The 13,443-nt window shown below is 54.1% G+C and overlaps 2 protein-coding genes across 2 annotated transcripts; one reads left to right on the top strand and one right to left on the bottom strand.

Annotated features, from left to right (window-relative positions):
* Positions 1–517: 517 nt before the first annotated feature.
* On the top strand, positions 518–3,849 carry CUNH1orf232 (chromosome unknown C1orf232 homolog). The gene is made up of 4 exons (XM_054571487.1): positions 518–601; positions 1,922–1,999; positions 2,111–2,208; positions 3,528–3,849. The coding sequence occupies exons 1-4, from the start codon at positions 518–520 to the stop codon at positions 3,847–3,849; spliced, it is 582 nt and encodes a 193-aa protein (XP_054427462.1).
* Positions 3,850–5,274: 1,425 nt separating this feature from the next.
* FAM110D (family with sequence similarity 110 member D) lies at positions 5,275–8,070 on the bottom strand. Its single transcript, XM_054571486.1, has 2 exons — positions 8,007–8,070; positions 5,275–6,186 (listed from the first exon to the last, which is right to left on the bottom strand). Exon 2 carries the CDS (start codon positions 6,097–6,099, stop codon positions 5,275–5,277), a length of 825 nt encoding a protein of 274 aa, XP_054427461.1. The 5' UTR covers positions 6,100–6,186; positions 8,007–8,070.
* Between the last annotated feature and the right edge of the window lie 5,373 nt (positions 8,071–13,443).

The following is a 13,443-nucleotide window of genomic DNA, read 5'->3' as shown; positions in this document are numbered from 1 at the left end:
CTGCCTGGGGGCCTTGAGACCTTCCCACTCCAATTCACAGAGGCTAAGTGAGGACATAGAGCAGGGCCCTGCAGAGGGCACAACGGGTATGGCCATAGTCACAGAGACTCCAGTGTGGGTCCTGTGTCCAAGGACTCTGGAAATGGACTTTGTGAAAAGAAGAGAATTTTTTTTTCTGGGGCTATTCCAAGAGATCAAATTCAAGAACTTCTAGACCCAGGAAGGAGGCCACTGTGGAGAGGGATGTCTTCATTATTCTTGGCCAATATGGGTCACAACAAGGGGCCGAGATGGCAGAAGCCGGCTCTGTCTCACCCCCACCCTAGACTTCTTTGGATCAGTTCACCTGCTGGGCACTGTGCCAGCTGGGGAGGCTGGTGCATCTTTAATGAAGTCACCAGATCCCTGGGACAGGCTCTCTGTCTCACCAAGTTTCTAAAGCCAGACCCACTGGGTGCCCGCCGAGTCTCTCACTGCTTTCCCGTGCCTGGGTGCCAGACCCATTTCCCCTGCAACTATGAACCAGACCTTCTGGAAAACCTACAAATCCAAAGTGCTACAGACCCTGAGTGGGGAATCTGAGGAAAACCTGGCTGAGGAGGTGGGTACCATCCATGCTTGCTGGGTGGGGCAGGAGCAGAGGGGCAGCAGGAGTGAGAGGTGCAAAGAAGGGCAAGGGACAGGCTGAGGAGGGGCACATTTGTGTGGGAGTAATCAGCATATTCAGGGGTGACAAATGGCATGGAGCAGCATCAGGAAGCCAGGACATTCAATAAGAGAAGACTTGGGGGGCTCCAGAGGAGTAGTCACTGCCTCCAGAGATCTCAAGGGCTGCCACAGGGAAGGGATCCTTCTAGGTTCAGTGGCTGTGGCCACACAAGGTATACTCAGCTTGACACGACCTTCTAATGGGCAGAGCTGAGCAGAAGCGGGATGGCTTGCCTTGAGGGGAAGTGAGCCCCCTGGTACTGGTGGTAGGGAAAGTGACCCTTGTATTTGGAGGATCACTGTCACAGCATTAAATCAGGGCCACACTCGGACCCATATTTATCCTGATGTTAAAAAACTGAAAAGGCTCTGAAACAGTCTTAGAATCTAGAGGTTGTGATAAGTGGCACTTGTGCAAATAGATGTGGCAGGGGCAGAGACATGTTCTGTGGTGTATGTGTGTGTGTGTGTGTGTGAGAATTGGTGTATGTCTAGACAGGTTGGTGTCCAGGGCTGGGCATGTATAGGCGTATTTGTAGGTATTAGGATTGGTGTCTGTATGGGATCCCCAGTGAAATGTATGTGCAGGTGTGAACTAGATATAGGTATTTTCAGGTGTGTACGTTTGGGCAGAAGTCTATGCCTGCATAGCTTTGTACAGGTTGCTAGGCGTTCTGTTTGTATGGGGTGTGTGTTTGTGTGTACATCTGTGTCTTGGTGTCTGTGGGTGGGTGGAGAGGTTTCATGTGCTATGGGTGGGACTTTGTACAGCTGTCTGCAGTTGTAGAGGTGCACAAGTGCAAACAGTATAATTGTGTACATGTCCTTCTATAAGTGTCTCTCAGTGCGTACAGCCACATAAGATGAAGAGCTGTAGCCATGTAGAGGCATGCTCATGTGCAGGTGTGTCTACATCAGTGTGCATGCCCAATGTCCACATGTTTTTGGATGTGTATGGATACATCTGTAGGTGAGCACATACATGGGCTCAAGGGTTTCTGAAGGGACTTTTCTATACAGGTAATGTATGTGACTGGTAGCTTTGTTTAGAGGAATACCTGTATGTATTGTGGAGGGTGTGAGGGGACTAGGTGTGTGTTTAGTTCTGTAGAGTTTGGGGTGCCTGGTGTATGTGTACCAGGCTAGCAGTGGAGGAGGGAGTTCCTATTCCTTTGGGGCCTCTCTCATACTGGGTGGCGGTCTTGTGTCCCAGAAGGAGAACCCAGCTTTAGTGGAGACAGCAGAACCAACCCCAGAGGCCTTCAATCCTATGTCACAGCTGGCCCGTCGGGTGAGTTCTCCCTTCTTCCAGCCCAGCCCTGAGGAACCTGGCAGAAGCTGCTCTGGAGACCTGGGACATGGTGCTTTGGCCCCTCGCTGACTCCCAGCCCCTCCCTCCCAGGTTCAGGGGGTCGGGGTGAAAGGTTGGCTGACTATGTCATCTCTGTTTAACAAAGAAGATGAGGACAAGCTGCTGCCACCGGAACCCTGTGCTGACCAGTATGTGTGTGTTGGGGGGGGGGGGGCGTTGGTTCTGGGATGGGCCTGGGATCTCCTTCTCCATAGCCTTTACATATGGTCTGTTTAAGGGTTGGGGAGGGCCAGTCCCTGTTGTATCTGTTTCTCTTACTCAGTAAGAGGCCAAATCAGCCTATCTGGGAAATTAGGTTAGAGCTCAGGAAGAATTTACCAGCTCTTGAGATTGACATGCTAGAAGGTATTAGGGACTTTCTCTCTCTCCATTCACGTGGGAGGGGTCGTCTCTCTATAATCAGCCAGAGGTGCAGAGAACCTTTAGGTGTTTGGACCAGAAGGTGGTTCAGATCAGTGGTTCCCAAATACTGGTCTAAACTCTTCCCAGGGTGCTTGTGACAAACACAAATTCCCAGACCCACCAAAGATTCTGTTCAGCAGGTGTGAGCTGAGGCCTGGGATCTAGGTTTTCAGCAAGCTGCCTGAGGATCTGAGGCACATTAGTTTAGGAACCAGTCTTAGCAGGTTTTTGATGCTGGAGGGTTACAGGGGAGGACCCAGGGCCTCAGTCTTCCTCCTGGCTCTATCTCTGGCACACCCTCCATCTCTGCCCCTTCCTCCAGCCCATTTACACACACCCTTTTGACACTCTCCTATTCTTTTCTCCCCTGGGGCCCCGCGACCCGCCCATCTCTCGCCGAACCTATCTCCTCTCCTTCCCAGTTTTGTAGGGGCTCTTCCTCAGACCTGAGATCCCATCTCAAGCCATGTACCTCCCTCATTGTCCTGCTACCTGCTGAGTTCCCCCTCCTCTTCCCCTGAGCCTCTGATTTAGACCTTTCTGCTTCCCTTGGTGTCACTCCACCAGCCTTTCTCCTGTGCCCTCTCATTTTCCCGGTCCCTCTACCCCTTCATCGCGGAACCTGACTCCAGTCCCCGCCCCGCCTCTTTTCCCATAGTCCACCCTTAGCTTTCCAGACCACAGCCTCCAGAATCTGAACCCGCCCCTGTCCCGGGATCTCGCCCCTCCCCATCCCACGCCACTCTCCCGAATCGTTGGGCCCCGCCCCTTTCCCTGTGGTCCATCCCGAGGCTTGGCGCCTCTGGCTTTCCTCATCTGGCCTCGCCCGGAGTCGCTTGCCTAATCCCCAGACCCTGTCCCACCCCAGTCCACTTTCCCGGTGCCTCTGAGCCCTCATCCTGCCCCCACAGGTCCCGACCTGCCCCCAGTTTCCCGGGCCCCTTCAGTCCCGGGCTCCCCTGACCCCATTACTGGTCCCTTGACCCCGCCTCCTCTTTGTGCTCTCCGAGACCCGCCTGTCTCTGACCCCACTTGTCTTCTGCAGCCCGCTAGCGGCGCGGCCCTCCTCGCAGGCTGCGGCGGCGGAGGCGGAGCCGCGCGGGCCGGGATTCTGGGACGCATTTGCCAGCAGGTGGCAGCAGCAGCAGGCGGCTGCAGCGTCCATGCTGCGCGGCTCCGAACCCACCCCAGAGCGGGACCCCGAAGCCGGGGACGAGGCCACGGAGGAGGCCACAGAGGAGGCCACGGAGGAGGCCGCCCAGCGCCCCGAGCCGCAGGAGGCCGACGCGGCGGCCGACTTCAAGTGGGGCTTCCTCACTCACAAACTGGCCGAGATGAGATTGAAGGTTGCGCCCAAAGGTGACTAGCCAGACGGCCGAACTGGGCGCCCACTTCTCCCCCCCAACATAAAAACCCTGCCCCGACAGCCGTGTGACCGCGTACTTTTGTCAGGGCAGCCGGGAAAGCTGCTTTTGGGTGGGCAATTCCAGGGTGGGGGTTCAGATAGAGGAATCTTTCCCTCCTATCCCACAAACATCCAGGGAGAAAATGACCCGGGACAGGCCAGGTATCAGGATAGATTGTGTTAGATTTAGGGTACTATTTTCCAGGAAGCTGGAGAACCCCCAAAGACAGACTCCATGGCTCTGTCTAGCCTCTTGGCAAATGTTGCCTGTGGCCCTACTATGTGTGCTGTCTTTGTACTAAGATATTACAAACTCACAAGAGAACTCAAACTATCAGCGGGTCCTACACAAAGTGACAAACTGAGGCTCAAAATATAGGGCTGTACATGGGAATTCAGAGATGAGGCCAACTGGAGAATTCAGGAATTCCTTAGGGAGAATGAACATATGTAACCTTAGAAAGGTGAATGGAGAGAAAGGAGAAAGTAACCGGGCAAAAGGAGGACCGTGAACAAAGACTTAGAGGTGCAAACATGTGAGGAAGGCAGGTAACCTTGTGTGTCTTTGAGAGAAAGAAGACAGTGGCAGGATGTGAGGCTGCGAGTTGGCAAAATCCTTGTTTGAAGAGTCCCTTCCTTTTTTGTCCTCAATTCTGGTTCAGCCCTTCATACCTAGTAACCAAAAGGGTGCAGCAAACTCCAGGAATGGGGACCTTTTAGGCATCGGTGGACCCCAGATTTCTAAAGAACTCCACTCCCTAGAACTCTTTAAACATGCTATCCCTGGTTCCCGGCTCTAGTTTCCACCGACCTGGGGGTCAGTGGAGGAGATGATCATTATAGTGTGAGTAGATACTAATTCGGTAGCGATTATAGCAACTATCATTCAGTGAGCACTTACTTCTATGTGCTGGCTTATTGCCATGAACTTTATAGACATTTCAAAAATATTTTGATCACGGGAAAGGAGCACCTACAATCCAGAGAGGTTAGGTATTGGCCCAGTCAGCCTGAAACCCACACTTCAAAACTCACGCAGTACAAATCTGCAAACCCGCCCCGACTCGCTTAACGTTTTGACTTTATTCAGCAGGTTCTCTCAAACTCTCAGCCCAGTGTTCACTCCCCAGACCCGGCCTCCACAGAGGCCACGAGGCTGCCGCCTCCCCTCCACTGTCCACCCTAGGGAAGGCCTTGGGGATCGTTTTGTCCCATGCCCCCATGGTTATGTGGGGAAGCCAGGATCTAGAGGGGCGGGCTTGCCAAAAGGCAACCTGCGCGTCAGTGGCAGGGTGTCCCTGCCTGTGCCCAGGTCCAGCCCCGCGCTTACCCCCTGACCATCCCCAGACCCCAGACCCCCCGGGAGCCCGCTCCCGAGCGGCTGCGGTCACACCTCAGACTCGCGCGGTGAGCCGCGGGCGCGCTGGCAGCCGTACAACCACTGGATGACGCGCGCGTTGCGCTCCACCACCGACACCGGGGGGCGCCCGTCCCGCGCCGAGCCCGCCGCCTCCGAGCCTCCGCCGCCGTGGCCTCCGCCTGCAGGATCCGAGCGATCTGCGCCTTCGTCGCTGGACGTCCAGTCGCTGGCGTCCCCGGAGCAGGGTGGCTGCGACGTTCCGGGCTGGGGACTGGCGTCGGCGCCCCAGCTCTGCGGAGAGAAGCGCTCGGCGCCCAGCACCTCCACCAGCGCGCGTTCCAGGCCGCAGTAGTTGAAGAAGCGCTCCTTTTCAGACAGGGGCAGCGAACACGTGGGGCACAGAGGCCGCTTTCCCGCCTCTTCCGGGGTATCTTGGGGCGCAGCCCAACCCCCAGGAGCCGTAGGTCGCTCCGTTGGGCCCGGGCTGCTCGAGGTGGCGTCTCGGGGGGTGCCCAGGAAGAGGCGCCGCACCAGCCCCTGGCCCTTGGCGTTCTCTTTGTTCACCGAAGCCTTGCAGTCCCGCTTCTGGCGGTAGAAGATGAGGGAGTCCGGCCTTGGCAGCCTCCTGCCGCTACCACGGCGGGCGGGCCTGGGCGTCCTGGGTGATGCAGGGGCCCCCAGCTCATTGCAGGGGTGCGGCGTAAGCGGCCCCGAACCCCCGCGCAGGGCTGGCTCCTGGCGTCGCGCTATCACCTGGTGCGTCTTGACATACTTGGCTTTGTCGGCCTCCAGCCTCTCCACCGCGCTGGGGGTCCGTGCTCTGGATGGGGTGGAGGGAGAGGCCAGGAGCATCTTAGCAGAACTGGGCAGGACAGTGCCCCATAAGCCACTGGAGGCTAGTTGAGTTGCTGAGAGCAATTGGCTGGGGTTCCCTGGGGCCTGCAAGGAAAGGGAAATGGTCAGGGGGAGAGTAGATATCCCTGCCCCTCTCCTGCAGGCATTCCTGGGAATAGGATCAGCCAGCCACCCTTCCCCCATCCAAGTCAGCCGGTGCCTTGTCCGGGCCGAGGCTCAGGCGACCCCTTACCCCCATCCCTCAAAGACGTTGGGCAGGGGATCCCTGGCCACCCATAAACATATGTCCCTTTGAGCGTTGCCCCAGTCTGGTCACAGGGCCATGCTAAGCAAGCATCAACAAGCAACACTTGGAAAAGGAAATGGGGCTGGTCCCGGCCCAATTCCCGAAAGTGCCCTCAACCGGAAAAAATACCTCTTCCCAACCCAGCAACTTGGAGTCCAAGACAAGGAGGCTTCCCAACTGTAGGCTGGCTCCAGCAGGGCCCACCCTTCCCACCCCCGAGCACCGGGGGTCAGGAATATAACCACAGAGTAGGCCTCCAGTAATTGCAGCCAACTGCCCTGCCCAGGCCCAGCCCGGTCATTGGGAAGAAGGCAGTGGCCACTAGGTCGTGTCAGAAAGCTACTTGCTACCCACGCTGTGCCCCGCCAAGGGAATTCCAGAATGTCCAACTGTAAACATCACCTTACCTACCTCTGCATTTCTATTTCATAGAAGGTGAGCCTGGCCCAGAGAGGAGGGGGCTGCTCAGAGCTTACTGAAAGTTAGGGCCCCCAGCTAGAACTTAGGTCTCTTGCCTTTCTGTCCAGAACTGGTTTAGATTGGATCTCCCACTTGTCTGTCGGAACATCCTTCTTTTTCTTTCTTGTATTCCTGCTGCTATAAAAGCAAGCAAGTTCTGTTAGAGATGGGCCTCTTGCCTCACCAAAAATTTTCCTTCCACTAATTCTTCCTCAAATCTGCACTCCCAGAAATCTGCCCTCAGGGTGGCTGCCCCCTTCTCACCCTGAGACCCCATGACCCTTCTTCTCCACCTCCCTTCTGCAGGGGAAGGGCACCAGGGGGGTTGTAAATCAAAAGCTGACAGTTTTCTCAGCAGTAACAGAAGGGGCCACCCACATGGCTCAGCACATCCCACCCCACCCCTGCCCTTTTCTCCCCCCCCCCCACCTCCATTCAGCTGAGAGGGTCAGTCAGTTCTGGGGGCTCAGGAGACCTCATGTCTGGAGGCAACAAAGGAATAGAACTTGTCAGGGATGGGGGAGGGGAGCCCCAGTGAGGGGCCAAGGGGCAGAGACCCTGCCAACCCCACCCATCCCAGAACAACCTGTTGAGATTTGGGTGCACATCTGTGCACACACACACTCACTCACACATATCCAGCTACGTCCGCCTGGGGTCCATACGTCCATAGGTAACTGGGAACCCGGACAGCAAGGAGAGCCCGACAGTGCCCTCCTTCCTGTCTCCCAAGGGCTATACTAGCCAAAGGGCCAGATTCCAAGGTCCCGGGAGGGTACTGTGCTTATCTGACCTCAAGGGCACCCTCACATCCCCTTTTCACCTCCTCCTCTTCCCAGCCCCAAGTGCAGAGGCTATAAAAAGTCTCTAAACACAGGGACCAGAATAGTCTCCCGTCCACTGCCTCTTCCCTGCCTTCTGGGCTGGCCTTGATGCCTAACCACAGATGTTCCACCCTAGATGCCTGGCAGACATCCCTGTGCCCTCCATCTCTTCGCCCACCTTCTTCCAGTCCTGGGGTTAGTGGTCCTTGCTTTGCCCAAGGCTCCTGCTCTAGCTGAGGGCTGGGGGACGGTGCTCATTGGCCGGGAGCCAGCCTCTCGGCCTTTGGGTCCCTGGGTGCCCTCCAACCCCAGCGCTGGGCTCTAGATACACTCACCTCTGTGTGGGGAGGCTGATTGCAGGGGACCCTGGGCAGGGCCAGACTGAGGGCTGGAGGGACAGCAGGGACTAGAAGTAACTTTGGTGGCAGCCAAACCTCACTCTCCACAGGAAAAGCCGAGAGAGCCTCCACCCCCCCCCCCCAGATTAACCCTCGCTTTCCTGACCCGGAGCCTGGCCTCTGTTAACTCCTTCCTGATCACAGTCTCGGTGTTGGGGAGGACCTATGGCCCAGGTCCAGCTCCTTTATATTATACATGGTCACACAGGCCCTGACAGGTTAAATGACTTGCACAGAGGCACAGAGAGCTTGGGGGCACAGATAGGACCCCAAACAAGGTCTCCTGATTCCCAGGCTTCCTTCAGAGGCTTGGCGTGGGCCATGCTATTCGCGTGGGTCAGCCCCCTCTGCTGGGCCTTGGCAAATCCTCTTGGTTGGGATGGGAAGACAGAGCAGGGTTCTAACTGATTGTGCCTTTTCCCCTCTGCAGCAGGCTTAGACCTGTCCTGGTCCGGGTGTGTGGGTGACGGCAAGCCTCTCCACAGGGGTGAGGCCAGGAATCTGCGGCCTAAGGGTGGGGACAATGGGGCTGCAGACATTCAGGGTGAGCCTGTCCCAGCAAGTCTTGGCTTGAAGGTCAACTGGGAGCCCATTGGAGGTGCTTTTGCCCAAAGTTCTCTGATGGCAAAGGGGATTGGCTGGGAAGAGGATAATAAAGGATGATTCTGGGGCCAAGTCTGAGTGCTTTGGCTTCCTTCCTCTTCGGCTCCAACTTGGGGACTTCTATCTGGCACCTCATGTCTCAAGAGGGGTCCTGTCCCTACAGTGCTGGTAACAGGAGGGCTCCTCCCCTCTTCCCAGCAAATAAACTCCGCAGTCCCCAGAGCTCAAAGACCAATGTCCCTGCCAAGGGGTCCCATGCCCCCTTCTACCTGGCTGCTTTCCACAAATCCCTCTTCCTCTCTTCCAGCATTTCTTAACAGTTACAAAGCACATTCACACCGGTGTTCTCTGACCTCCTTTGTCCCTCCCAAGGACCCTAGACAGGGGGTCCAGGAAACTGGATCGGATAGAGGAGACACTTGCCCAAGCCCCACCCTGAATCCACTCTTTCCACTGCATTCTCTGCCTGTCAAGTAAAGTAATGAGTCCATCTCCTTTAAGAGATTTTTATTACCTATTTGGGATTATTATTATTTTGTCCATGATAGTTCCATACTGTGTTGACATAACACTTTCCAAAATGCTTTCATGTATATAATCACAATCCATCCCCAGGACAATCTTTGGGGTAGGTTTTATTATTTTTCTTATTTGACAGCAGAAGATCCTGAGGCCGAGAGAGGTGAAATGGCTGATCTAAGCTCACATGATTAGGAATAATAGCTAACTTTTACTGAGAGATTTATATATATACTAGGTACTATTCTGAGTATCTCACACAAATGACTAACATGTTTAATCCTCAAAACAACCAAATGAAATGGGTACTTTCTTTCTCCTAATTTTATAGATGAAGGTTGGGGGTGCGGGCGAGAAGCATCGAGATCTGGTCATGATGGGGTTAAGCGTGGAGGCTGGGCAGGGCCCAGCTGGGATGCTGTCAATGGCAGGAAACCTGGCCTGTGAAGGAGGGGGAGGATGGGGCTGTTGTGTCTGACTCCTGATACAACCCCCATCCCTTTGGTCTTAAAGGAGCATCCGGGTTGAGTGGGAAGGCAGGGGGGCCCCTTTCTCAGCCCCGGTGAGGGGCCAAAGACAGATGCTGGGCTACAGAAAGGGGATTCAGAGGGAAATGCAGGGGCTGCAGGGCGGGGGCAGCCCCAGGTCTGATGAGGTGACTAGAAGCAACCACGCCTCCCTGCCAGAGCCTCTGTCAGAGGGTAGACACCGAGTCCACCTTGGGAGTCTCCAGTCCAAGGCGGGAGACACAGCTCTGCCCTCAGGAGCCTGCGGGGGGGACAGTGGTGGAGGAACCTTGCTCTCAGGAGCTCCCAGCCTGAGGGGTGACAGTACCCTGGCCAGGATGCCAGGGGGCACGGAGTCTCTACCGTCCTGGGAGAGCAGAGTCATGGAGGAGAGGTCCAATTGGACTGGCTTCCGGGTGAGAGAGCCCTGAAAGAGTCCGTGGGAGATGGGGGAGAATGAGGCGGAGCAGCAGCTGCCTGCCCTGCCTGCCTCTTGGCCACACTTGCCGTGAACTGGATCATATGTCCTTCTGGTCATGGGTCCCCAGGGAAATCCTTAAAGTGGCTCCTTCCGGCCCTTAGCCAGGACCTTGGGCAAAGGGGGGAGGCCAAATCTGAGAGATGTTTCCTTCCTATTTCCGAGCTCATTCCCGAATCACCCTGAAGATCAATGGGAATGGGGAATGGGTCTGAGTCAGAACTGGCTCCTGGGAGAGTGGGGGTGGGGGCGAGGGGGGACAGTGGGGAAGCAGCTTTGGCCAGTGTTGGGAATAAGGAGAGGGTTCAGGGAGGCCCTTCGGATCCAACCTCAGATCCCAGACCTACATTGTCTCAGAGGAGAAATGTGTCAACTCCCTCACTAGCCAGCTACCCTGGCCATAGTCATCCATACCTCTACCTACCTTTGATTCTAATCCTGGTCTACCACTCACTGGCTGTGTGTCCTTGAGCAAGAATGCAACTTCTCTGAATTCTGATTTGTGTAAAATGTAAATGATAAGACCCAGTTCTTTTTTTTTTTTAAAGATTGTATTTATTTATTTTTAGAGAGAGGGGGAGGGAGGGAGAAAGAGAGGGAGGAGAACATCAATGTGTGAGAGATACATGGATAGGTTGCTTCTCACACGCCCCTAACTGGGGACCTGGCCCCGACCCAGGCATGTGCCCTGAACCAGCAGCCTTTCAGTTCGCAAGCTGACGTTCAACCAGCTGAGCCACATCAGCCAGGGCAATATCCAGTCTTTGTGTGGCACAAAGAAGTCGTGGCAAGAAGAGAAAGCACCTGGTGCCTCAAGGTGCTCAAAATGTTAGATGACTCTGCCTCTTAGCTCCAGGCCTCCACTAACACCTTCCTGACAACTCTGGCCTTAATTTTTTTTTTTCTGTCCTATTCCGAGCCTCACACTCAGCTGCTGTCAACAAATCATTTTGAACACTGCTCTGTGCCACGGGGTCAGCAGTTGGGTCAGACAAGGTTTTTGCTCCCAGGGAACTCAGCCTGCTTGGTGGTGGAGGTGGGGGAGGGGCAGAGGTGTGAAGGACTGATCACAACTCAAGTGAGAACAGTGCTGCTGTGACAGAGATGAAAAAAGCAGAGGACAGGGTGGGGGCGGTATTTGTTCTGTCTGGGTGAGATGCGGAGCTTTCAAAGAGGAAAGTGTATCTGAGCATGGAAGCGATTTCTGAAGGCAGTGGGTTGGGAGGTGGGCCTTTGGGAGGTTGGAGTGCATAGGGTGGGGGAATTGTGGGAGGGACAGTGAGAGCAATAGGCTAAGAGGACGGCAGGAGCTAGTGTGTCAGCGAGGGCAAAGGCTAGGGAAGAGATTGCTGGGGGGCAGCTCAGGAGGGCTTAGAGAGAAGATGGGGTGCGGAGAAGGGAGGGCTTTTTTTGAGGAGATGGATTCAGTGAGATGATGGGGGCCCTGAGAAAAGGCAGGCTTAGAATGAGAGAGAGGGGCCCAAAGCGGGGCCTGGGGTGCAGGGAGAGGGGAGGGCAGGGCGCTGGGCTTCTGTAATACCCCAGCTCCACAGGAGGAGCCCCCTCGCTGGCCACGTGTAACTCCCCAGAGGGAGCAGAACAGCCATCCTCTCATTCAGGGCTTTCCGTTTCGGAAAGAATTTCTTCCACAACAATAGCCTGGCTCCCGCCCTCCCTCTGAGGGGGTGACCTCTGGGCAGAGCCAGGTGCCCAGCACCCACTGTCCAGTAGTCACTGGGGGGGAGGGGCAGAGGTGGCCAGAGAGAGCAGGGGGCAGTGGGGTGGTGGCGAGGAATATGTTAAGCATGTTTTCCCCTAAGCACCTAATGAACAGTGTGAATAAAATAGGTAGGATTTCTGCTCTCAGAGCTTACAACCTAGTGTTCCAATAACAAAATCAACTACATCCACTGTTTACTATATGCTTGGTACTACGCTAAGTGCTTTCCGCTCAGTACCTCACGTACTTCTGACAGAGCCCAAAGTGAAGTGGATGAGGAAACAGGCAGGGAGAGGTGAAGTGACCCACCCGTGGTCACATAGCTTGCAGATGGAAGGGCTGGGACTCCAGGGCCGGCTCATAGTCCCTTGGTAACCTGCTGCCTAGATTGTACACAGGCGGACCTGGAGCAAGTCCACTGTCACTACCCCCAGGTCTTCCTGCGTTGCTTGCCCTGTTGGCTGGGATTGCTGGACGGAAGCGAGGATTGGGATGGGGCAGCCCCAATGGTAGTCCTCGCTCCAGTCCTTGTCACCTACATCTCCGTCACCACATCGTCATCAACATCTCCATCATTCATCTCCATTTTCCACCACTGTCTTCATCAACATGCCTCCAGATTCAGTACAAGGAACAAAAAATATCCAATATAGACTAGTAAAATAGGGAAACACATGGAAAAGAGATAGGGATGTCTCATGAAATGCAGGGGCAAGACATCTGTCCTCTTATCTTGACAAATACACCTTCATAATTATGTGTTGAAAAAATATGTTTAGCCCTGGCCAGGTATGTCAGCTGGTTAGAGCATCATCCTAATATGCCAAGGTTGCGGTTTAATCCCTGGTCAACGGGACTTACAAGAATCAACAAATGAATGTATAAATAAATGGAACAACAAATTGATGTTTCTAACTTTCTCTCTCTCTGAGATAAATTTTAAAAGTTTAGATTTTTTTTACACAGAGAAAGTCATCAAAATATCAAAGATGGTTCAATTTAATTAGTATTAAGCATGTGTGGGTGTTTTGTTAAAGGGTTTGTTAAATGTGTGGGTGTTTTGTTACTCATTGTTGAATGAGTAAGAAAATAAAGATGTGATTAATTTATAAATAATCACATCTTTAATTCATAAAATATATTTTTCTTGCTTTGATTTCAGCAAGATTATTAATTATGTTGTTATAATTAGATAGCCTCTCTTCAGTCCTTTTTTTTTTTTTAAACTTTTGCTTTGCTGAGACAGTAACAACTAGAATTGAAAATAATATTCTTTTTCTGGCTAAGTAGCTAAGTGGGTTAGAGTGTCATTCCCATATGCCAAGGTTGTGGTTTTCTTCCCCCATCAGGACCCATACAAGAATCAACCAATGAGTCCTGGCTGGTGTGGCTCAGTTGGTTGAGCTTTGTCCTGCAAACCAAAAGGTCATTGGTTCGATTCCCGGTCAGGGCACATACCTGGGTTGTGGGTTCAGTCCCCAACTGGGGTGCGGGCGAGAGGCAATGGATAGATGTTTCTCTCTCAAATGGATGTTTCTCTCTCTTTCT

Source organism: Pteronotus mesoamericanus, unplaced genomic scaffold, assembly GCF_021234165.1.
Source record: "Pteronotus mesoamericanus isolate MK-2021 breed Mesoamerican mustached bat unplaced genomic scaffold, CSHL_Meso_final contig_221, whole genome shotgun sequence".
Classification (NCBI taxonomy): Eukaryota; Metazoa; Chordata; class Mammalia; order Chiroptera; family Mormoopidae; genus Pteronotus; species Pteronotus mesoamericanus.
This window is presented reverse-complemented; position numbering and strand designations above follow the sequence as displayed.